Below are 26,964 nucleotides of genomic sequence, written 5' to 3' on the forward strand. Positions count from 1 at the left end.
ATATTCAGCTTAGCCAGGTGTATACATGTTTTGCAAAATGTTCTATCTGCTACAGAAATGAGAGTAACCCATGATGTAATTATGTTTGGACAAATACAACAAATACCTGTATTCTGTTTGATACAACTGTGGATTAACATATATTGAGATGGATACAAACCCTCTTCACCATCAAGAATACACTTCTACAAAGGAAATACTAGATACAACCTTCAATCAGAGTTAAATTTATTGCCATAAAGCACTTTCCTTATCTTACATGCTTTTAATTAACATTGGTCCCAGATGCCAACAAACACTGTGCACCCTTAGCTTAAAATACAATTGTCTTACTGAAGATTTTAATAGGAAAGGAATTATATACCAAAAAAATTGCAAAATTATCTTTAGAATATTATTTTATTTTTTTAAGTAAAAATATATATACACACGCAAGTAAACCGTTTTACACTTTAAAAAATAAAAATGAAGTCTGAACACTGACTTTCCTTAGAAATTTTTCCAAGTCTAACTCATTCAGCCTCTGGGATTCAGCAGGACTGAGTCTTCCAGTTACTGACAAAGGGGAGAATACACATTTATCCATTGAATCTGGAAATCTCAACTTGCAAAACTTCTCAGTTTAAATATTAATCTGTAAGCATTTCAGTATGATTGCAAATAAACCAGTATATTAAATCTGTACTGGTAACAAGTACAGCGTACATGGAGACCGACTGCAGTGTCTGAGCAAAATCCTCCCATCCACAGCTTCCTAAACAAGGACTATAAAAACTGCTGGGAAGAAAATCTGGTGATAATTTACTGCTACCTGATATGTCTACTCCCAGTCATTTTCCTCAGCAATTGTTCCTTCTGTTGATCTCATACAGAGATAAAAATAAAGAGAAAAGGTCCAGCAGAGGAAGAAGAGAGCACAGCATCATATGAAACTGGCAGATTAGGAATGTTAGGAAAACAACTCTAGAAACATTCTTCCACTTCAGGCTAAAACTGATCAAATCCATTGAACAGAAAATACAGTGTGCCATAAAGGAAGAAAAAATAAATAAAAAATTTCACCTTTCCCTCAAATAAAGGGAAACTATACAGGAAAATTGAATGTCTTTTTAAAAAATTACAAGACTAGTTGGACAAGTCTAATTCCTATGAACTGCTGGAAGATTTCACACAGCAATGATTTTCAAAGACGAGGTGACCACAACTTAGCTTTGAACTGTCCCTTCCTGACAGAGAGGACACTGACTGTTCCAGGCCACAGACAGATTCAGAGGGCACTCTGCTTGAGTAGCTGTGGGAAAAACACAAATCTGGATGCAAAAGTTCTGGCAGTGGATTCATCTGCTAACACAGAGCCAATGTGTCCTCAAGTTTCTGGAGCTTCAGAAAAAGAAACATGCCTGGGGACCTGTTTCTTCTTCACACAGCTTTATTTTTAAATACTAGTTTCTGTTCGGTGAAAACTGTACAGCCTTGACTATTTAAAAAACCTTCAACAGTATGCTGTACGACAAACACTAGTATAAAAGATGAACCAAATAATGTTACTCCACTGAGTAAGTGGAACTCATGCACGCGCACACACACACACACACAAAATGATCGTGTAAATAGCAAAGTTAAGGGATTCATAAATAGCAAAATCTTTGAATAAAGTATATACATTTTTAGGCTTTTTCTATAAACATATATATATATATAGTGCTCCTAGGAGAGACAAGGTAACTGTGTTCTACATCACAACTTAGAACATAAGATTAATTGATGTTACTCTAAAGGCCTTTGAGGTTTTTTCTTATGCATTTATACCCTACACTTAACACTTGCAAAGATGTCTTTTCACATTAGTTCCTCTTTCAATGTACAAAACCATTTTACATTACAGTTCAACAGCCTGCAGTGCACAGGAAAGATGGCACTGCATGCTGAAATAGTAAGTGCGAAGACAATGTAGAGTTTGTCTGTGGAGTGTGCTGCACTTCACCAAGAGAGCTACAAATGGAGCATGAGAAACTGTTCAAGACACCATCCTCAACTTCCCCATCTGTAGCCATGCCAGGGGCCTTTAGATGTACACCAATAAAAAACTATTTTAAGATACACTGCTCTCACAAAGGGAGTAACATTTTGCTTCAACAGTAAGACAATTATAGGTTAACAGGACTGCCATAACATAACACAGATAGGGCCAGGCACCGTATGATTCTGAGAACCTCCCATAAAGTATTGTGCACTCAACTTCTACTTCTTTAAGGAATATTTTAAAGTGAAATGAGTATGTTCAGTACGCATCAAAAGCACTCATCATTTCATAAGGTCAAGCTAATGATGACCAACTCAAACAACTCTACATTAGGAGTAACCATATCCATTCAAAAACAAACGCTAAACTGATGATGCTCAGAAAAAAATACCAAAGGGCTCACATTAATTGTGAGTAATTTTCCCACTAATTTCACTTTTAAAACCCCATACTATTCTGTTTAACTACTTCTGCAGCAAGTTTTAAATGGAACAAATGGTGGTGAATTTAAATAAAAACAACAAATCAAAAAACCTCACTCATAAGATTACCATGGGCTGAATGATCATGATTAGCAAGCACACCACTGCTTATGTGGGTTTTGATAGTCTTTGCTCAAATAAAAGCTCTCATCTTTACTGTTCCGAGAAAAAAAAAAAGTGTTTTTTAAAGTTATAGTTCAAAAATCCTAAATACAAAACAAATGGATGCAATGGAACAAGTGTCCATCCCCCCCATCTGTCTAGGGTTAAAGCATGTTTCACACCAAAGTGAACATCAGTTGTCCCTTGAAAACATCCAAGGGTCAAAATGAGGCTGGTCACACGTTATTCTGCTTCCTTAGGGACATCAATGAGATTAAAAGTGGAACGTACTGAGGTTATCCACTTTAAAAATCCCACACTTTGGTGGGACTACTCTTTTATTACTAAAAGAAATTCATTTTACATGCTGCGTGTTCAATAACTACTGTGTGTCACGCAAAAGACAGTTTTCCACATTTAGAATTGCTCACAATGAAGCCCTGAGGTAACCGCCTTTTTTCCAGGCAACAGTAATACAGTTCCTTTTGACATTTAATCATCCTTTTACAACCTACACTAGTATATGCAACTTTAAGCAGTCAATATTGATTATCAATTGTTCCCAAAGATGGGATCTGTCCAGGTTTTGCTTTTTTTTTTTTTTTTTTTTGATTGTTTGTTTTTAAGATAAAGACTCAGCAGAACGGGCTAATTTGGGTGCAGTGTCTTCTAATGAAGCTTCCACTGAATTCCCCAGGTCTCCATTTTCATGTCCATCAATACTTGGCTTCTTATCAAACACTGCAAGTTAAAAAGAAAATCGATTTAAGGAAAGAAGCAATCTTGGGAAGGACAGATCAGTGATCCTTGTTTCAAAAGCTGGAATGTTTGCTGAAATGACTACTAAAATTAAAGCTGACAGGTTTTTAGCAGAACACAGTATGGCAGGAAAATAGGAACTGTTTCTTTGCTTTTCTGATTTAAAATATGTATCTGAAGAAGCCACCAACATGAAGTGTTAAGGGGAATTAACAACTCCGAGTCAGAGGTAGGAAAAGATAAGAATAAATTTTAATTTCAACCTTTGGGAAAAGATGCCCATGAAAAAAGTTCATAAGTTAATTCAGTTAATTCAGCTGTATCTAAGTAAACCAGGCCAAACAGTGAGGGACCAACCAGATGAACTGACAGCCTATTAGTAGGTTAATTGAACTGACAGCAGATTAATTTTAAAATTAATATAAAACCAGTATTTTTCCAGAAATTGGTTTGCATATTGAGACTTCAGAATTAAACTGCATTTTAACATATTTCAGAAGGTTTACCTTGTGAGGGTTTGACATCCACATTTGCATCTTTCCTATTAGAACTTGAGTTTGCACCTTCTTCCAATTCATCAAGATATAAACGGTAACGGTGTCCACTCTCATCCTCATATTCTACATTTTCATCATCTGAATCAACTTCTGGAGCAACGTACACTACTTCAAATTCAATTTCACCTCTCTAAAATGCAGCCAAAAATACAAATTTACTTACTACCACACAGCTACCCAGCAGGATTACCAAGACGAGCTAGGTTAGTAAAACAAATACATCTTACTGTTGTAAACACATATTGTAAACAGTTGTGTTCAATATTTTGGATAGGAATTTGAGTTTTTACCAACTAAAGTAGAACAGCTCTATAGCTAAGCTTTACCAAAACTACACATATTTCTTATCTACCAGTACATTTCAAACAGTGATTTCTAAAGAGGAAGTTTTCTGATCATTTAAACACACCTGTTAACTGTCTGAAAATGGGAAGCAAATCAGGAAGATTCTAGACCACAAAGTATATGAGAAACATAGTTTGGCTAGAGTTCTTCAGTCATAAGAGTAAAATATATGTCACTAAATAAGTTATTTCTGTTGTGCAATGTAATAAATTGATTTTCATCAGCCTTACTGAATAATGATTAGCCAATACATGTTTAACTGAACCACTACCGACCTAGCTTTTTTCTCCTTAAATTGCAAAACATAAGATAATTAAGTGTAAGGTGATAGAGCCTCAAGAATCACTGTATCTTAGGATTACACTGTACTTAACAGGAAACATTAAAATTTGAGGTAATTCAGCAGGCAGAACACATGAAGCACCTAAACATGCCTATGGATAAGAGGTCCAAACTGACCTGTTGGGAAAGAATAGTTACAGCTTCTTTATGTTTGGCATCTCTTAGATTAACTCCATTTACTGCCAGAATAGCATCACCAACATGCAGTCCTCCACATCGATCAGCAGGCTGCCCAGGATGGATTTCAGAGATCAGTATTGGAACACCATGCTCCTTCCCACCCTATTAAAAAAAAAGCAAATTTTAATTAACTGAGACGCCTTTTAACATAAAATTGACATTCAGATATAGTTCCTAAAGTGCTTATTTCAATTTCTATTTTAGAAAATTAGAAATCATTCTTCAAACAAAGAATGTTTAAGAATGTGTGAGCTGCTTCCCTTAATTCTTCTCCCCACAGAAAAATGGAAAATTTCAAATATGTACTCAAAGTCAAAGCACACCATTCTGAATACTAATAAAACTATGAAATCATATATAAACTAATGAAAAGCAGAAAACCTCACTAAAAATAGCATATCAGGCACCATATTGACTTGCAAGAAACAGTATGCATATTTAGAATAAAAGTATAATAGTCAAAATTTTCCAAATTTGTTGCAAAAAGTTTACATAGCCTTTGTTAGGTGAGAGATGCCAATATAGGTACTTTAAAAAAAGTTATAATCACAACAGCTAAACTTTGGAAGTCAGGTCTCAGATTGTCTCTGCTTTTCTAATACTTACACCTGGAATCACCACTGGCAAATCTGCTAAAGTGTCTATACCTACACATTAAGCCAAAATCCAAAGTTTAACATCAGGTAGCAATTATCTGTTTCCTAATCTATCAAAATGAGTCTTAAAGTTCTATGATCATAGTTATTGATTTGTGTATGCTTTTTTCATTTGTTCTAACTATACATTTACTGATCCATATTTAACAGAAATAGGAATACAAATTTGAATTGCTGCTTCTGTGTCAAAGAAAATAAATACAAATATTTACTGTGATTGAAATTCCTAGTCCTTCATGATCTTCTTTAACTAGCAAAACTTTCCTGATTGGACCAACACCTTGACTCTTCTTTAAGGTATCAGGATCCTAGTTTGATAAAAAATAAACATAGCACAAACATAAATGTGTGACCCAAAAACTGATGCATTTCAGCGTTTTGGGTTTTTGCAATTATATACAGGCAGTGTTATGAGCAACAGTTTCAGACTAGCTCTAGGCAGAACAAATTTACAGTGCCCCTCTACAGAAAGGGAATGAAATCAGAAAAGATTCCTCATTATGCACCCCTGATGAGAGTAATTATTTAAATTACTTCACTGCTGATTAATGCATAACACAGAACTTAACTTCAAAAGAAGAAAATCAGCCACATTTTAGTAAGGCACTACATGACATGTTATATGATGTAAACTCATCCTAAAAGTAACCAAATGACAGAAGATGATGTAATATACTCCCAAGGAAGAGGTTGCTTGCTTGAGTTAATTTTTATTGTAATAAAAATAAACCACACCAAAAGCCATTGAACACAAATCCAAAAGAGAGACTAAATAAATCAAGGTTTGTTTTTTCCTTTTGTTAAGTCACTGATGCCATTATGCATACCTTTAAAATCACAAATACATGTATTTGTCCACCAGTGTTTTATATGCAATTAGCAACATAAGCAGTAAGACCCATCTGACCAACTAAGGTATTTAGAACACATCAAAGCAAAGCACTTTGCTGAAAATGTCTGGATTTAGGCACTGAACACAGGGATGATTAACAAGACGTGCCAAGTTGGGTGAGTTCTACCAAATATACCTGTAGTGAAATGCTGTTTAAAAGTTTTGTTTCAAAAAGTACCTTTAGGAAGAACAAAAAAAATGCCTACAAATAATTCTTTTAGAGTGTCAATTTATCTGGCCTTTTAAGAAAAGAAATTAAAATCTATTTCAGTTCAATCTAATGCTAAAAACTTTATTCTTGTTTTGCAAATAAGTTAGATCCACCATTTTGAAACCTATGTTACAAAATTCTGCTGTTAAATTTATGTATTTATACGCATAAATATATATTTATATCAGAGGCTCAGTTTTCAAAAGGACTGAGTGCTCCTAGGTAAATCAAAGGAATTGTATCATTTTCTGTGGCCATTTAGAGGGGTATGCTACTCAGCACAGAACTGTCCTTTAGCATACAAAAGAACAACCTATTTACAAGTGACATATGAAAAAAACACAACACTGAAATGAAAACAATCACAAAGATGAAGAAGTAACTCATGTCTGGAAATCATGTAGGAATGGCTCATCTTTTCAACTCACATGTCCTGGTGGTGCTTGCATTGGTCGTTTGAGATCATTCCGACCTCGACAAGCTCTAATAACAGTTTTGTGGCGGTGAAGGTGTATTTCTGCTTCCAGCTGATTCCACAGCTTGTCGTGAGCAGGTCCTTTCATATCCCGGCCCAGTAACTGAATCTGCTGGACCCTACATAGTGACAAAAAGAGTAAAACAACGCTGCATTACAGCTGGAAAAGCAAGGCACTGCAGGACTCCTAAACCTCAATACACCTCATGTGGCTACAGCACGTGGTCACGCAGCAACCGGTGCAAGAGCCCTGGGGATTTTTGCTCTTCCTTTTGTTAATTAAGTGGAAATGTGAGGGTTTTCCTACTTAGTATTAACCTTGAACCTGCCTTTGGGGATGCAAAGGAAGGAAACAACAACAAACATCTTATGCTAGGGAACATGGACTGACTTCACATACCTTCCAGCTAGCTCCTTATCTAAATACTTGGCTGCCAATCTTGCTCCATAAACCTCAGCCTGGAGCACAGCTATGTGTCTACGGAGGGCTTCATTCTCCTTCCTCAGCAACTTCACCTCAGCTTCCAGCTGAGCTTCTTTCACTTTTTCCTTCTTGTTAGCTTCAAGTTCTCTCTCCTTTACAATGACAAAAACAAACAAACAAAAAAAACCAAACAAAAAGTAAAAAAAAAAAACAAAAAAAAACCAAGAAAAGAATGTTAAAAAGCTTTTATCCAAGTTAATAATGAAAGAACACTTACTGTTTCTGCATACACAATCTGAAATTATTTTCCTTTGTACAAGACATGCATGCAGGAAGAGAAATTAAAAAAAAAAAGATAAAAGTAAACAGGGACTCTGGCACTACAGCTAGTGTTTTGCATACTATGCTACACAAAGGTGGTAAAATTTAAGTAGCCTGAATATCATCCTTACATCTTGTCTTGCAAATAGGACATTCAAAGTTAAGCAAAATTATTTTTAAAATTAAAGAGTAACTACAAAGCTACTAAATATTTCAATTTACCTAAATTCTTTAACTATGATGATGATGATGATGATGATGATATGGAAACATAAGTCCATATGTCCTTAAAATTAAAATTATTTTCATGCAAACAACCAAGAAATGTCCAGCCAGAGACATTTCCAGATTAGAGTATGAAGACCACATAAATAAAGCCAAGGATTCTACACACGATGTCCACCCTGACAAAATTGGAAGAAAATTAGCGCAAAATAGCTCTGTTAAAACAACCCAAACCAAACAACAGCCAAACAAAACAAAAACAAAACCCACACTAAAACCACACTTGAAGCAAGCTATCTCCCTGTGCCTCGCCCCCTGAAAAAGGTTTTATGGAAATATAAATTAGTCCCACATTGCTCCATCCCAAATGTAAAGAGACTGCATAGTCATTACCATTTCTAATACCCAGGGTACTGCTGCAAAAGGAATTAGATTGCTAATCTACAAAATCTACTTTAGGGAGAGTATGCTTGACAGATAACTTGTATCTTTTATATCTTGCTCAGCATTCCTTTTACCAAGTGGGGGAAAACCCCCACCAAAAACCAGGAAAACAGTAAAGACACAGGGTCTAACACTGTTTCCTTTCAAAAATGGCTGTCAACTGAAACAGCAATAAAAACTAAGTTCACCATAATGCATTTTTGAAGACATCTGGAGTACCCAAAAAAACCCCTTCTCTGTAGATGTACCAATTACATTGTTAAATAAAACCAGGAAGTTTTGCTACTAAAGAAGCAACAGGACAGATACAAAATTTTACAGAACTGGCAAGACAAATCTGTTATCAAATTGTGCATATGCTATTCACTATTCCAAGCCTGGATATAAAACCATTAATATGATCAATTTTACCACATTTGAGAAATTACAAAAGGTTGGTCCTTCCAAATGGAGTTATTTTCACAACAGATATATGGAAGCATTTACAGACTTTGACAGAAAGTCAACTCTGAACTTGATAGACTCTACTACCTCTCTCATCTGTTAAAAATTTCTATTAGTTTAGAAGAAGAGATTACATGTTGGAATTGCCCAGCACAGTGCTTAGCAGGAGCAGCTCAAGGATTGCTTGAAATCACTAGCATTTCACTTCCTGCAATTCCCATGACGATCCACTTTCAGATCAAGTTTGGCTCCATAGGCATGTTAGAAAACATGTTACACAAAGCCACTTCTGGTCTCTGGCTTTGGGTTGGAGCTGTCTTGTGAAAATGACTCTGCAGCAAATCTCTTTCTGAATTGCAGGATCACTCTTAAGCCAAGAATTTTGACTAATTTACATTTTAGGAACAGGAGTTTCTAAGATTATACCAGTTCTTTCTATTGTTATTTTGGTCTTGGGCTCTTTTCAGTACAAGAATTCAAGAGTGCCACCATGCTGTGTTGACTCTGCCACACACTTGAGGAGTAAGAACAGTCACAGTTCAGACTTAACACCAGTTTTACAGCAGCTACAAAGTCCATATACAAATACAGTGTTCCTGTTAGCTCTGTTCCTACTGTCAATATTGCATTAAGGTGATCTAAATAGTAGTATAGGCTCCCTGTTTATCCACTTTTAGAACATCTTTTATTTGACAAATACAAAGACTAGAATTTAAGATAGGCATATTCCAACTTCCCTCAGAAAAGTGAATTGTTGAAGTGCTCAAAGATTCCTTATTATATCAGTGAATTTCATGCAGCACATTTTACATTATACAAATTAGCCAGCTTAAATACCCTCATCCAGACTCAGACTGTCCACTGATTTTCTCTGAATTTGGTTTGTTGTTTAAATTAAACAGGAAGCCAAATGTTAAATTTCTAAGTCGGATCACTTTTAGTCATGCATTTTAAATGTTACACCAAAAATACAAGGCAAATGCCTTGTATTGTAAAACACGCTAGAAGTGTCTTCTTCTTATTTTCTCCATTATTATGACTACTCTTTTGTGACAGAGGTGCAAAATTACACCCAGAATCCAATCTTCTATGGACTGTCTCCAACTGAACACCACATGAATTAAAAAAAAATAAATTAAAAATTAAAAGGTTTTCAGTACAGAATCTCTGAAGATGTCCTGAAAGAGCATGTCCTGTTTGGAATGACAGAATGACATCTTTTGTCAAAAGATCTGACAAAAGTCTCAAAAATGTTTAAAAAAAATGAAGGAAGTTAAGTTATAGAACAGTTTCATGGTTTCCAGTGTTCATTGTATGGCATAGGTTCTGAAAACAGAAAATGTATTTTCTGTTGGTAATGTAAAAAAAATAAGTTACAGCAAGGTTGAAGTTACCGGCTATCCTGTGGCTTTTCAAAAAACCAAATACTGAGTAATAATAACAAAGCATGTAACAAAAGCAGAAAAGCTGTTTAAAAACCTTTCAAGTCTATCACTGTGAAAAGATAAAAGTCAAGTTTGCTTCACTTTTTCTTTATATCTATGTATTATTGAGTTCATATGCTTTTGGCTGTTACACGAGCCAGTGTAAACCATATTAAATCATGCCTATGAAAAAAATAAGGAGGAAAAAAGGAGGAGTTGACAGGATTTTTTAAGAATACAACATGCAGAATACTTCATATTACACTCATAGATGTGTACAGTGTTTATGCTTTAGCAATTGTGTAACACTTTAACATTTTTTGAGACACTGCCAGAACAACCTTTCAGAATGTCAAGTTGCCAGATATCACCCCAAACTAGCTGTAGCAATAATAAACAGAATACAGAATTAGGAAAGAGGGCTCCACATCTAGAAAAGAAAAATTAAAATGCAAAGGAAATTCTTTACACAGCATCATGCTAACTGTTGGGAAGAAGGAAAAAGCCAGATCTGTTTTGCCAGTTTCTGAGGCCAACACAGATATAAGTTGTTGCACAAAACAAAAAGCACTGCTTAAACATTAAAAAAAAAGGCAATCAGCATACTTACCATTTCATCCACAGAAAGGACAGACTTAAGACAGAAGAAAAGAGTTCCATAATTAGAGAAACACGCAATAGGTACTTCAAGAAAATGCAAAAATATAAATTACTTACTCCAAAAGGACTTCACCAGCAGACTATGTATTTCATTAAATGGCATAAAGAACAAGCACACTGCTACAATTCTATTTAGCAACTATTTTGGTATTTTGCAGTGAAATTTACTAAAAATCTTATTAAAAACTTAACTTTAGCATAGTATTGAAAACAATACCTTTTCCTAAAATATCAAGAATCTCTATAAAGAACAGCAAGATAATACAATATAAATGAAAGAAACACAGAAAATACATCCTATAATATAATGTTATACAGGTAATAGATTTTTTTTTTTCTTTTCAGAAGGAACAACATAATATGAGTTACAAGAGGGACATAAAGGACAGGAAGAAGTATCAGAAAAGGCAGCAAGTGCAAAAACACAAAAAAAATTCAACTAGGCATCTTCATACTCTTTCTCACAGAGTTATTATGATTGCACTATGAAGATTCCCAACTCCTAAAAACAGATTTGGCCTGACCCACACAATTATCAACTGCTTAGCAATGTAAACATTTTAAAATGTCCTAGCTCACCACTATGTACAGTTTTGCAGATTACAGAAGATACATTTATGCTGAGAGTCTAAAGAGTCTACATACAAAACAAGAGTGTCTGTCCCTCAAGAAAGCAGGAAGTCAATTAGTAGAGCTTTATTTCCCCATTGCACATTCTGTTGACACAGTTCCTATTTGCCCTTAGATACCTTCTGACTGCCAGAAGGTCCACGCAACAGTTTCATTTACCAAACAACAGAGATCCCATTTTATTGTCATTTAGCAGCCTCAGTTTTGCTTGTTCTAGCTTTGTGAACTTTCATAGCTTTCTTTATCTAGAAGAGTTTAAAGTTGAGCTTCTGTCCATTAAAGCTATGAATCCCTAAAGGCAAAGTAAAACAAACTCAAAACACTAGTCCTCATATTTATAAAAAGGAAAAACTAAAGGAAATTAAGCAGAGAATATCAATTTAAGCTGTTAATAAAGTTCAATTTCAGCATACATAAACCTGAACCAATGTATCTAAAATGTATTTACTGTCATCTGTGGGAAAAAGACTGCTGTCAATAGCATGGGAATTTAATATATCTTTAGAAATAATTTATAACAAGGTAACGAGAAACAAGCAGCTCAGAAGTATTAGTCTCTGTGTTAGTCAGAAGTTAAGCCTAAGAAAATTTGGGGACCAAAATCTCTCACAATGATGTGTTAACTTAAAAATTTTCTATATGTAAACCTGCAGTTTAACACTTACAAAATGCTGGTGATATTTAACTAATGCTTATTTAAAAGCCATGAGAATGATTCAAAACTCTAAATAAACTTCACCATACTGCAGCCATAATTCAGTACAGAATAAATTATGCATGGACAATCCAGAAAATGTTGCTCTTATACTGAATATACAACTATGTAGCCCTAGGAAGACGGCTCTAATCAATTACAGCTTTTGAATTTGAAACACAAAGTTACTCCTGCTGTCCAGTGATTAGCCTAGACATCCTTTAAAACTTATAGACTACTACTGTGTTTTATCGTATATTAATTAACAGGACAAAACAGCAAAAGAGACTAATCTGATGTTCAACATATGTCGGGAGTATGTATTTGCAACACAATTGTGAAGCAGTTGTAGAAAGTTAAGAGACAGACTTTGATTCATGCCAACAGTTAGAAATCACAACTCAACCTTTTAAATTTTCAAAGTCATAGTATTAGAGCCTGAATCGGTGGTGTGGCTAGAAACAAGGCAGTCTATGCTCAGGCTATCACTCAATGTCAACTAACTGCACAGATTAATTGTTGTTAACCTTTGGTGGGCTTTGTAAAGGTCTGAGTTTTAAAAAAACATGTAGTTTACTGAGTGCTCCTATTACAGTCTTCTTCTATTACCTTTTGCAACTTCAGTCTTCAGAAAAGCTTTATAAATCACAAAGACATTTTCCTTTTTTTTACTTTCAGAAAACACTAAAAATGGTTTATTTAAAAAAACCTTCTTAAATCCTTATTCTTTATTCTGATATTATTCATCTTCTTTTAATGGTTGCTAACAACCAACTATAAGTGTTACTGAAAAGCATAAAAGTTAATATTTTTAACATAAAAATTTGTAATCCACTCATTCACACCTTCCAAGGAAGAACTTCAGCCAGGAGAGGAAGAAGAATAATACAATCCCACATTCAATTTCATACTCACCAGTTTTGCTTTAATAGCCCCAGAGTCAACATTCTGACCAGTCTTGGCATGTAGCTGAAGCTGAACAGCATGCAGCTGCAAAAGCTGATCGTGCACTTCCTTTTCCAATACTGCTTTCTCTGCCTGTGTTTCTGTCAGTTCAGACTTCAGATCAACCAACTGTGCCTGTGAAGATACAATCCGTCATAGTAATGAGAACAAGGATTAAATGGGGTCACCAGAACTGTGACACATAACAGCATTTGCTGGTCCATGGATGCTGTACACGGTGGAATACAGGTTAAGAATACCTGCTGTCACATATTCCTTTGTAGCCCAGCTTTTACACTGGATCATTTGCAGGATTTTCTCCCCAACTTCTTGCCACAAAATTCATGCAACCACAGAACTAGCACCAAATGACCACATTGCCAAGAGTAACAACAGCTGAGCTTTCCCTCATTTAGACAATGGCATGTGATACTGATGTCCACTCCAAATCAAGGCAATGGCATTAAAACTATGTAAGATTTACACCCTATCAATGTAAACACAATTTTAAATTGTAAAATTACTAAATCTTATTGAAAAAAAGTGCTCAAAGTAAAAATGACAATTATTTCTCCAATGCTGAAGTAAAATAATCCTGTTTACAGCTGGTCTATTATCAACAGGTTAAACGAAATAGCAAATTAGTTGCGTAAATCAGAAGCCAGGAAATGCCCCTAAAAGGCAGATGTAGAAAACAAGAAACAGCTATTAACTCTTGAAAAAAATGGTTTTGAAACATTTCAAAAACCGTTTTCATGTATAAATCTGTAATGAAAGAACAAATACTAACATGTTTACAAAGTTACTTGTTATCCAAGTTCAAGTAGTATTTTATAAGATAAGCTACATTTAGATAAGTTTTAAAGCTACTATTTGCCAAAAAAAAGACCCCACAGAATTTCAGGGTATTTTTAGGTAAATTCCCAGAGTATGTTTTTGCATCCAAAAGATTTGGAACTAAAGACCAAAATGAAAAATTGACTAATTCTTAAAAAATGCCCTCTCATATTAAAGCAGAGTATTTTAGGTATTTTAACAACACCGTACTAGCATCCAAATTAATAGTGAAACTTAAGTTGCAAGGCAGCTTGGTACAAAGCATCTGTACCTGTTAATGAAAAAAAAGCAGGAAGGATTTGACTATCAGTGGGGAGGGTTTACTGGGTCTAACTTCAGGTATATCATTTAGACAGACAGCCTCCTCAAGCTCCCAGAGTAATTCAGAGGTAAGTAGGCACTTCAGAGGTGATCCAGAGCACCCAGAGTGCATCAGATGAGATGGATTAGCGTGTGGCTGCCAAGAACAATCTCCCTTCCTGCCTCTTGGCTATGCCCTTTAGTCTCACGTCTCTAGGACTGAAGAGAGCAGAACTACCTCCCTGTCCCTTGAGGCAGAGCCTCAGCAGACCAGGCCAGCACTTACTTCTTGCCAAAGAAATAGAGCTGCATGCATTTTCACCTTTCAACTGGCAGAATAGCAAAAAAATCTTGAAAAATTTGCAAACCCTTGCAGAACTCTAAAGCAGAAATTGCCTTTTGCAGTAAGATGATATTTAAAATACTACAAAGCCAAGTAATTTCACAGAAATTAGCTACTTAAAAAGCTGCATTGTTGTCCCCAGTGACCAGCCACAGTTAAAGTCTCTCTGCTGTGGTCTACCTACCTTCTCACAAAAGCAGACACACATCTGAACTAACCCAGAAAATGAAAATATCACCATCATAAAAGCTGATGATACAGTACAGAGCAGATAACAAAGACCTTAATAATGAAGGCACAGTTTGACCCAATCACAATTTCACATAATAACAATATTTTGTTATTATTACATACTGTATATATTAAGCCTACATTAAAAAAAATTATAAGACCGCTACTGTCTTGCTCCTTTCTAACAGCTAACATGCTGACTTTCACTGTTTTTTTTATACACACACACACACACGCTCTCTCATCTACTCTAATTCAAAAGACCTGTAGAATGGCAAAGTGGCAGAACAGCTAAATTAGACCAATTTTATATTGTCCAGCCTCACCTAATGAAGAAGGGCAATTGGAGCTCTGATGGGAATCAAAAATCTAATTTACTTCCCTGTGCAATTAACAAAGCAGCAAGAATGATGGCCACCAGCTTTGCAGGGTAAACGATGCCCCAAAAGTACCACAAAAAGACTGTCAAACTAACAAAAATTAAAAATAGTACCCCGCATATAACCTAACATTTAAATTAATATCCTGCTGTTTTAATCATAGAATCATTGAATCACAGAATGGCCTGGGTTGAGAGGGACCTTAAAGACCTGGTTCCAACCCCCCTACTATGGACAGGGATACCTTGCACTAGACCAGGATGCTCAGAGCTCCATTCAACCCGGCCTTGAACACTTCCAGGAATGGGGTACTTGGGATAACCTGCTCCAGTGCATCACCACCCTCACAATAATTTTTTCCTATTATCCAATCTCAAAGTACTCTCAGTGTGAAACCACTGCCCGCTCTGTCACTACATGCTCTTGTAGAAAGTCCCTCTCCCATCTTTCTTGTCACCTCCCTCCAGGTACTGTAAGGCTAGGATAAATGAAGAGCACAAAATAAAAAAAAAGGAAAATGAGAAATGCATGTATGAAGGAATTAATCTGCTTAACACATTATGAAAAGTTATAAATCTATCCCCAGGAACAGATGCAGGCACAAGAGTCACACCAAAGTGCAAACAAATCAAGCTGCTTTCATATCCTGTGATCTACTTCTATGAAGGCTGACAAATCTTTATATTACTTCACAGAAGTCCTACCATGCTCAGCTTGGCCGGCTCAATTAATTTTCCTTTATATTACTCTTAATAGCACTGTTTAAAATCCAAAATCCCTCGATTTGTTATAAAGAAAATATATGAAAAGACTGTTAGAAATTCAACCTATCTTCAATTTTGGAAGCTACTCAGTAAAAACCAAGAATGGGGCTGAGACAGCAGATGAAATCGTGAGCCCAAACAAAGACTATCAGTAAGGCCATTCCTTCCCAGAGCACCATTCACTGAATGAGGCAAGGGCTCTGCAGAAAAAGATGGTGCCAGATAATGTTATATTTCAATTTCTATAAACATAATAGGAAAAACACAAGGATAAACTAATGCTGCACAAGCAACTCTACTAATCCTTTAATTTGGATGTACTCTCCAGCAAGACTGTCAAAGAGAGATGCCATGTATTTTGGTGGTCACCTGCCACTACCCTAAAATTTGCAGAGAAGTCACCTGGGGGCAGAAGTTACAAACGTCCACCCACAGGAGACCATTGAGCTTCATGGTTAGATGAGTCCAGGAAGAGCCACCAAAAAACAAAAACAGAACAGAAACTTTGAACAGGGAACAATGAGGGGCAGAGGTTGAAGAGAAGGTAGTGTGTTCACTTTCATAACCTCCTCTTAACTGTAAGTTGCTGATTCAGCCAAAAAAAGAACCCTTCTGGGCAGAATACAACTATACAGATCAGCAATTACCACTCATTAGCAAGCACCACGCTGCAAGGTTACACCTTGGTTTCTCTCTGCTCCCTCATTTGTGTCTCTGCCCCAGCCAATGCACAGCAAACAGAATGACCAAACTGTGGTCATGGAAATAGTATTTAATCATGAAAACCTACACCTAGACGTACATGAATCAAGCAGGCAGGACATAAAGCTACTGCTTCAGATTATCACCAAAGGCTATTCTAAATTTTAAATACAAGTCTACAATTCAAATAAACTGGAGATCTTGGTCAAACTCACCAAATAGCAAAACTCAGCATTTATCTTCCACGCAATCTAACATCCAGATGTGATACACAGACAAAAGCCACTCCAGCTAATTAAAGTTAGAAAGTGGTATGTTTATTACAATGTCAGGCAGCACGAGGAGTATACTCCTAAAAACGTGTGCAAAACTCCACAAAGCTCTTGCCCTCTTTTATCTACTGAAATCTTGCATATTCAGGTAATCATTTACTATGCCTATACATATGTATTTCCTAACTCCACCTAGCCCAGCTTCATATTAAAATGAGCTCAAAGTCCTCCTGTGCCTGTGTAGTTCATCTTTCTAATTGAGTTGGTGGGTCTTGAAAGGGGTTAGTGGTCTTCTAAGAGGTCAGGAACCTCTTCCTCAAGTTAAACTTTTCACCTTTGTCTTGTTGGCAGGCTCTCTAGTCCTTTGGCCATAATCCAGGCCTCCCTATCCTGGTTCTGGCTGGTTTCTGGGCCCAGGTGCAGCTGTAGTTTCCTCATCTTCACAATGGCTCATCCTTCTTGTCTCCTTCTATAAACACAACTAAGTCAAGCAGGTAATATATTGCCTTAGCTCAATTAGGTCCATCTAATAATTATTAATCCTTTGCATTGTTTTGACTACCCCTCTTAAGCAAAATATATTGCCTCTGCCTTAGTAGCTACATTCCTAGCTTCTAGGTTCTTTTAAACCTTTGATTCAGATGATACCAGAAAAATAGTTTAGAAAGGCTACCTAAACATTTAGTCAATTTTGGGACATATTTTGCCATTTCCCAGGTATTTTGCATTTCTCAAAGATCTTACAGCTATGAAAATTAAATGCCAATTTCAACTGAAATAACTCAAGAATTAATAAACTACTCTTTTCTATTCTCATAAGAGAGAAAAGAAATAATGGCACTAAGCAATTAATATTTATTCCACAGAACATGTAAAAAATTTAAAAAAAACCAAAACTCTAGGCAAAAGAGCCCAGACAATGTCCTCTTTTAAATCAACAGTTCTTATTTCCTGTTCAAGCAGTTACAAATTCTCAAAAAATTGAGTTTGTTACAATTATCTTATAATGAATATGTATTTTAACCTGGCAATAAAATAAATGTCATCTTAAATGCTGGGGTTAATTGCATTTATAGTCATGGAGCTCCTAAAGTCCTAACTAGTGTTTTGCATCAGGAGTCTTAGAACAAAATATTAGCATTTAAGCCCCTTTCAATTAATTAATATCATATTTTTCATATGATGGTCTGTACTCTCATCTGCCATTTTTCACAGAAAAGTGACCATTAGTTATTCTACCAGAATACTTAGAGTAACTAACCAAAAAGAACTTATTTCTATTATATCTCAGAGATATACACAAAGATCTTTTACTAAGTTTATACGTTGTAAAGAACAAGAATGTAGACCCTACCCAGAGCAGCTAACAATGTAAAGACATCAAGGGAAGGATGAATAAATATAACAGAGAAGTACAATTACAGCGGTATCTGTGCATAGAAGTGCACAACAGGAAACAGACGTGCTAAAACCACAAGTTATGTATGACTGCTCGGAAGCATCACTGCTTGAATGAGGCACTAGAAGATGGCACTACTGAAACCTCTGAAGATCTAAAGCATGAGGGAGAACACACAGAAACTGAGAAAACTGCAGAAAGTGGGATGATGGTGACTTACATACCATGGTGACAGGAAACAGCCTCCACTACTGATAGGGAATGCAGTTGCAGGGGAGTGAGGGGCAAACTGAGATGGCATCGTTAGATAAAATAATGACGATGGGTTTAGCTTTGGGATAAGCTTTTTCATTTTCTGAGCTATCATAGCAGTAACTTCTGTGATATGGACAAGAGTTTCACTTGAGCTAATAGGTATAAAAGATATCTATGACTTAAACATAGTCCAGACATGAGCACTCAAAGTGGAGCCAAGCTGTATTGGGAAGCTGGGTCATAGGCCTGCATAATACTAGAGCAAGACTGGCATTATTCACCACACCAAGTAAAAATGAGAGGAAGACCTGAATTATCTCAAAGTGTAATGAATTCACTTCTTGGTATGTGAATTTCTAGCTCAAAAAAAGTCTAAGCATAATTCAAACACAGTAGAAGCTCACAGATTTTTCAGCAAAAGGAAGACAGATACATACAAGAGTATCCATCACCAGCCTCAAATGACTAAAAGTCATAAGCCAGGCACTCATCAAATGCCTTTAGTTTTTGTTTAATTTCAGGTCTTTAGGGTACACCTAATTCATTCTTATATCAAGCCTTCTAAACTTAGAAAGGTCTAAAAACTGTCTTTCTGAAGATTATTTTTTCCACCATATAATCTCCAACTGCCAGAAACTAGGAGTACATTTCAGAATTTTTTAGTTACCTAAGCAAGGCCATCTAGTGCCATCTTTTTATCTGTGTGTCTACATTTCTCCCTATTTCACCTTCCTTCCCTGTTGATTTGAACTGAATAATTTTCAAGATACAAACGAATCTATTAAAAGGGTAAAGGTGTGTATCCTTAAAGTTCCTACAACATACAACTTTTGCACGAAACAGCTAGTAGTGACAGATTAGTGCCCTTTCAGAGGGAGAAAAGAGTCAGATCTTTAGCTAATTTGCTTAACCCATACAGAGACAGAAGCTGACAGCTTGGTATACAGGCAGCACACATGCAGTTCTGAGCTAAAGACTGAGCTGCTGTCTTGTGTCCAGCCAACTAACCAAAAAATGTAGAGACAAAAAGGCAAAGGAAAGGATGCTGTGATGTGGAAACTCCCAAGAGTTTCCAAGAGAACAAGAACTGACTGAGTCAGGAGGTCTTAGTGACTTGAGAAAGGACCCAACACTTCCATTCCCCACAGATCACACGATTTCCAAGCTCCATTGATTCTGTTACTAATAAAACACCTCTGCTGTACCTATATATATTTAATAGGTAATTTTAAAGGACAGGTCCTGATGTATCTTGCTATGGGATCAAACCAAAATTCACAGACAAATCAAGTTTATGAGGTGCTTTTATTTCCTCAGCAGCATGTCCTTATGTAATTTATACTAGACTCCATAAAGTTTACCAACATATGCATTTATGTGTTTCAACATTCACTCCTAATCAGGACTATTAACCTTCTGATTTAAAGGCTGCAGGACCCAGGATCACGAAACACAACAGAGCACACACTACAATGCTGCAATTACTCCACGGCTTCTGTCCTAGCATATGCACAAAAAAGCAGTATAAATATCAATATATGACACTAGCATATTTGCTTATCATTTCGTTCTGGCGGCATTTTTCTGAAGACAGAAACGTCATTTGAAGGCAAATGCAGGTAAAAAAAATAAAAATCTTTAATTATGCTTTACAAACAAAGAAAACGTTATTCCTTAGTGTTCCCATAACATTACACAAATGCAGGGCAGAAAACAATTTTTCACAACATGACAGCTGCAGCTCCTACAGCCTGCAGATACACATTCAGACACCAGATAACAACAGTGCCTGGCCTGCACAGCCCACATACTGCCAATTTTTCATGGGGTCCCCTGACTTTGCATCAACCCCTTGATGTGAAGGTAGCTGGAGCTCCTAATTATTACCTTTCTCTAATTCCTTGAAGAAAGGATTGGCTCCATATCTCACCAATATCACTTCACCACTTCGCCTACAGCTCTCCAAAAGACAAGAACACTCTACTCTTCCAGTCTTGACTATTTGATTCTTCCAGTCTACTAAGCAGCACTTAGTGCAATTTGTCACACAACCCTATTAAGTTTAATGGACTGCTTTGAATGAGAAACCATGGAACAGAGCAGAGCCCTGTTTCATCTCATAGTGCTCCCTGCAAAACCCAACAATGTGACAGCACTGCACAAAATCAGTTTCTGAATAGATGATACACTTGGAAACCATATTTTTTATGATAACCCCACAATTTCACCACAGTGTTTACCACTTGTCAAAAACGAAAATGTTTCAAGATAGTATTGGAAAAGACTGTACTGACAGATTATTAGATTATATTAAAAGCCTTTATTTCATTATTATTGCGACTCCAAAAAAGACCTTTGTGACTTCAATTTTTACCTAACGCTAAATTTAACAAAACAGTCTTTATCATGCAGCTAATAAGAACATGAACAACACAATTTATGACTAATGACTCTGTAAATAAACAGTATGGTAGTGTAGCTATGTAAGTAGGCTTGGTAAAAATGCAGTGTATGATGCTGAAGACCATTCTGGACATATAATTATCTGCACATTTTTCCTCGCAACAATTAAAGGATAAATAATAATACCACATCTTAAATAAAGCATCTTAAAAATTTGGTTTCCATTTACATAAATGGATACATCCACCAACAATTTTATGCCTGTGACTGATCTTCTTCACATCTATCACTAAAATACCAGCTACTGTTTCTTGCTACTGTTTTACTTTGTGCTTGACTGTTTTATTCTGTTTACACCTTCACAGAAGAACAAATCACTTTTTTGTAAAATCACTTTACTGACAGGGAGAAATTTCTGACTTCCTCACAATGACTATTTTTGTCAGGTTGCTCATGCTTCTAGTTGTTTATCGGGAAGACACAAATCTGTTCTTAGAAGTCATATCAATAGTTTTACTATTATCATTATTTTGAAATCTATACCACCTATGCAACATAACTTAGTAAAAAAACCTAAGAAATATAAACTAGCATACTGGTTTCCTCTCACTTTCTCTTTGGCAGCTCCCAACAACTGAGACAGAAAAGGAAAACACTCTACCACATACTGAAAATCAAGTAGGCTAGTTAAATTTGTAAAGAGGCATATAGGCTTCTGATACAGGAAAACATGAATTAAGTATAGGCATAACTGTAATTAGAAAGGGCATAATGAATCTGATAGAAGTTACATGTATCACACTAATGACAACTTAGTATATAAGCTGACTGGAAAAATGCATGTAAATCTGTATTTCCTTAATATGTGAAAAATGCTCACATTTTAAGATATCAAATTAGCTGGACCAAATTTCACTCCACTGATATTTCAAAAAAAGTATACTCCATCTAGTACCAACAGATCTGTATTCCAAAACAGAAAAAGTATTAAAAGTCCAATTAATAAAATAATACCTCAGTAACTACTGGAAATACTAATGACATTTGAAAAAAAGTAAATAAGCTATTGCAACTATTACGTATGTAGATACATATCTCACATCAACAAAAAAAATATCTTGGTCATCAACAAGTTCATTTCTCACTACAAAATAAAGGAGAGAGGCAGAAAAAAAAAATCCAGAGAGACCTTTCTAAGAAGGTGTATAGTCCTACCTTGATTAAAATACTGCCAAACAACAGAGCAGGACTATACCTCAGTAGTGTGTCCCGTAAGATGGACTTAAATGCTTATGGAAAGTCACCATACACATAAAGCCACCTACATTTAACTTTTCCAGACTACAGTTGGGGTTTTTAGATATATATCTCCATACTACCCACATCATTCTATATGTGCTTTAACTGAATATGTTACGAGTTACCTACAGAAGAATTCAGCTTATAGAAACATGTTCCTCTGAACACGCTTATTCCAATTTAATCACAGACATAAAACTACATTTAAGTTCTTAGACATACATGTTTTCCTTAGCTTCAGCATATACACAGGCTTAACACATCTGCCAAGATACAGGGTGTGCTTCACCAAACATTCCTTTCTAGCTTGTTCATCTGAAATTGCAGAATCAGATTGGCAGTCAAAGTCAAGCTCAGTTTTCACTGGCACATTGACCTACTTCTTCTGTTTCTACAAAACTGCAGATACACAGAACTTTTATTTTTTGAAATGGACATTTAGACAATGTCATAGTCCAGTAACAGTCAAACAGGAAAAACAAAACCTATGAACTGCTTCTCAGTTAAACATTTTCTGAAGTCTCACACACTGACCACCAGCCTGTATCTGCTGATTTATACAGTTTTCCAATACAGAATCACAAAAAATCCCCTTTAAATGTCTGTCACCAGTTCTAAAAGACTGAGATCCTTGCTATCCTACTAACAAGATACACTTCTCCATTTGTTCAAAATGAAATGAGGCTGATCTCAGAAAATACAATGGCTTGTATTGCCAAAGACTTTTTTTTTTTCTCCTCTTTGACAAGCTACTTAATTCAACTCTCTCCTACTGTGACCAGCAGGAAAATTATGAAAATAAATCCTACCCTCCACATATGATTAGTTTAATTTAAGACTGCAAATATTATTAGCACAGTAGTAAATTTATAAACTTTCACCACGCTAAGCACAAGTAAATTTATTTGCATACATCCCCTTGCATCTGAAATACCTTCAGGCTCCTTCTAAAAATAACCTGGCCCAGAATTACCAACATATAGCTGCCTCTTTGGAAACAATTGTCTTCCTGGGAACACTTCTTTCACTATCCAGGAACATCCTTCATGCAGTATTTTACCTAAATTCCTCTCTCTAGAAGTAGATATATAGAAAGATGGCAAAAATTTTTTTGGGGAGTCCTACAGCAGGAGCTTCCATCCACCATACCTCAAGCTGTGCCTCTTAAAAGCGGTTGTACCCATCGGAGAATGTGTATGAAGCTGATAAAGTGGATAAACCAAAATCTGAACTGCATTTCTTTATTCTTGCCTGTAATGTTATAATAAGACTCATCAATTTTGGTTGAGGAAATGGTATCCACAAACAACAGAATGATATTAATAACTTTTTGTTCTTTTCCTTTATGAAATAATATCACTTATTCAGTAAGACAAAGTCAGTCAAATGCAGCTGCAGGAGTAAGCTTAGACAAATTTAGATTCAGTCCAAGTATTATTTTAATCCAAATAAAGGATTTATTTGTAGTATCTTAGTATTTCTCAAGATGGATCTAGTTTATTGGCTTGAATAAGTGTACATAAGTAAACTATTACAGAGCACATTTTTGTGACTGTAACAAAAGCTTTGTATTAAAATGCACAAGCAGTATTAAGTTACAATGGTGAGTTATTAGGAAATTATTGCAATCTTAAAACTTGTATGAAGTACAGTAACTCGCATTATAAAAACTAAGTAAAACCACCAATCACATCCTAAATGACATATTGATGTTAGTGATTTCTTCCAAAATATGTAATTGTACTCCTCATATTGGTCACTGGGGCTTTTGACTAGAAATCTGTGCACGTAAGAAGACAAGACGCTCATTTTCAACAGAGCAGCTCCATCTTTTGGAGATTTTAAATGGCAGTTTTCATTTCAAGTTTATGACTCCAATAAACAGAAGGTCCTCAAATGAACAACATTCGAGGCAATACTAAAGTCTTCTAAAGCTCTATTTAAAAGATAAAAATGCCTTTATATGTATGAGACCTAATACTACTCTGAGTAATAAAAATACTTTACAAAAGAAGATTTTTATTCATTTCCAAACCACTCACTCTACATTACCAATATCATTTTTATCAAACAACAACCTCGATCATGTAGATATACACAATAAATATGCTAATTATTAACAACTGCTAACTGGGCTTTTGGCTCTTCAACTCCTAAGAGATTAGGCACAAATCTTCATTTCTTTAGGTGCTCCTGGTGATTTTAATTAGATACAAAAAACCGTTCAGGATCTGAGTTATATAATTTCCTTTCAAAATACTAAAGCTTGAAATGACCTTTCAAGGAAATCCAAATCCATTCTCTTAAAATAACCTGAAAATTCACTTGGCTTACAGGCCTCTACACAACAACGCACCATGCCTGCGCAATATGCAATAAATTCTGGTTATCTACCATAAACTCATAAATCTTCTTTTACTATACTTCATGAAGTCTACTTTATAGGTTGGTACTGTACGTGTGTGTGTGTGTGTGTGTGTATGTAAATATATATATGTATATATATATCTATATCTATATATATCTATATCACCCCAATACTGAAACATATAAGACAGCATATCAACACAAACACATAGAGGAACACAAACACCACTACAGTAAGCATTCTGGTGAAATAAAGAAGGAGATGCAAAAAACTCCTAGTCTAATGAAATTTTTGTTCTACTCTGAAAAATCCTACTCCTCTGTAAAATTCCATGGGTTCTTTTCCATAACAATGTCTTCATACCAGGAAGAAACCTGATTAAAACCAAAGACAATCTACTTACTTTACTTCCTACTGAAAGGCACACCTTCAGAAGAGCACATTGCTGCTAGAAGACTCTAAAATTCTTTTATTATAATAAGTGTAACACAGTAGGAAAGAAGGGAAATTTTGTCTATTGAAGCTCTTACAAAGCCCATATTTTCATGGTGTCTCAGAATTTCCCTTCTTACTCTACCCTTAAAATTTAAAAGAACAAGCAATAGAAGTCTAAAAAGTATGGCCTACAAGAGACAATTAAGAAAATGGAAGGCTTTAGTCCAGGCAAAAGGTAACAGAGGAAGAAACATCAAAAGCCTTCTAATTGTCATTAAAAGACAAGAGGGCAGCTTACATTCACACCTGCTGAGGACACCCCAAATAACCTACAAAACCAAAAACACTCGGGTTGGATAGATACAAAATGACCATGAAGTTCTCCAGAATCTCCTTCCAGAGCACTCCAGTTTTTTCACAGGCCAAAGGACCTGCAGCCCTGCCTCTCAGCAGCTTCAGGACCACATAACTTGGCTCTGGCTTTTTTTCTCCCACTCTGACTGAAACTCTGTATCAGGCATGAAAAAAACCTTCCAAAAGGAAGGCCAGTTACTATTCTCCTCACAGAATGTGTGACCCCTGCTATTATTTTCAGTTTCTAAGCTTGGCAGAGAGCTATTTGATCTGCTTTGAAGTGTGAAGGAACAAGAAGACCTGTCAAAGTCCATCCCAAATCCACTTTTCTGTTTCCTTTACTTGTAAGGAGGAACAATATCCTCATTTTGACTACTGACTCTAAGCTTTAAGCACTTCGATCTTGTCTTTGTCCTTTCTTTTACAAGCTTTTCCAAAATCAGAGAATCTAGGAATCAGTTAGGCTCAAAAAGAACTCTGGCATCATCAAGCCCAACCTCTGACCAAACACCACCACGGCAACCAGACTCTTTCCTTAAACACCTCCAGGGACGGTGACTCCATCACCACCCTCGACAGCCCATGTCGATGTCCAACCAGCCTTTCTGTGAAGGACTTCTTCCTAATGTCCAGCCTAAACCCTCCCTGGCGCATCTTAAGCTTCACTCTGTCCTCTCGTCCTGACTCACTGAAAAGAGAAGATCAGTCAGCAGCATCTCTTGCCCAAGATTCCTGCTTTCACCATCACAGAGAACTCCTTTGGCACGCACTGCTCCATGCCAGAGCTGGAATTATCAAACCCAGAGGGAGGATGGCCGCGGCCAGGCCCGAATCCTAAAACGCGGGGCCTGGTGAATCTTCCGTAGCTGTTTCGGGGCAGGGAACGAGCAGGAAGAAACCCGGGGGAGCTCCTGGTGTCCCCGGGGCAGGGCACGGCCACCCCGGCATGTCCGGGGATGCGTCCCCGGCCCTGCCCCGCCCGGTGCCACGGCAGCCCCTCACCTCCAGCTTGTGGTTGATCTGGGACACGGTCTGAGCCTTGTGGCAGAGCTGGGCGAAGCACGAGCTCAGGCTCGTCATCTTCTGCCGCCCCTCGTACGTGATGTCGGCCTGGTCGGGGTCGATCTCGCCCAGCAGCAGGTCCACGTCCACGAACGCCTTGTCGAACTCCTTCTCCAGCACCTCCAGCCAGCGGAACATGGACACGCCGCCGCCCGCCGCCGCCGCCGGGCCGGCCGCGCCCGGACCGCAGGGACCACCGCCCGCCGCCGACATGGTGCCGCCGCTGCCGCCCGCTCCCCTCACACGGCACTGCCCGCGCCGCTCCCGCGCCGCTCCCGGCCCCGCTCCCGGGGCAGCCACGCAGGGAGCGCGGGGACGCGCGTGC

General features: G+C 36.8%; 1 protein-coding gene across 2 annotated transcripts; it reads right to left on the bottom strand.

The window, feature by feature from the left end:
• Window positions 1–215: 215 nt before the first annotated feature.
• GOPC (golgi associated PDZ and coiled-coil motif containing) lies at window positions 216–26,964 on the bottom strand. 2 transcript variants are annotated; one of them, XM_058835777.1, is made up of 9 exons: window positions 26,580–26,964; window positions 13,206–13,370; window positions 10,917–10,940; window positions 7,425–7,600; window positions 6,978–7,143; window positions 5,659–5,754; window positions 4,728–4,892; window positions 3,873–4,053; window positions 216–3,348 (listed from the first exon to the last, which is right to left on the bottom strand). In XM_058835777.1, exons 1-9 carry the CDS (start codon window positions 26,850–26,852, stop codon window positions 3,230–3,232), a joined length of 1,365 nt encoding a protein of 454 aa, XP_058691760.1. In that variant the 5' UTR covers window positions 26,853–26,964; the 3' UTR covers window positions 216–3,229. The 2 variants fall into 2 exon arrangements, with proteins under 2 accessions (XP_058691760.1, XP_058691762.1); XM_058835779.1 differs by lacking the exon at window positions 10,917–10,940.

The sequence above is a fragment of the Poecile atricapillus genome, chromosome 3, assembly GCF_030490865.1.
Source record: "Poecile atricapillus isolate bPoeAtr1 chromosome 3, bPoeAtr1.hap1, whole genome shotgun sequence".
Taxonomy (NCBI): domain Eukaryota; kingdom Metazoa; phylum Chordata; class Aves; order Passeriformes; family Paridae; genus Poecile; species Poecile atricapillus.

Coding starts and splice junctions, on each gene's coding strand:
- GOPC (XM_058835777.1), bottom strand. CDS start 26,852: ATGTCGGCGGCGGGCGGTGGTCCCTGCGGTCCGGGCGCGGCCGGCCCG. Junction 10,941..13,205: donor GGGCTATTAAAGCAAAACTG/GTGAGTATGAAA, acceptor TTCTGTCTTAAG/TCTGTCCTTTCTGTGGATGA. Junction 7,144..7,424: donor GATAAGGAGCTAGCTGGAAG/GTATGTGAAGTC, acceptor GTCACTATGTAG/GGTCCAGCAGATTCAGTTAC.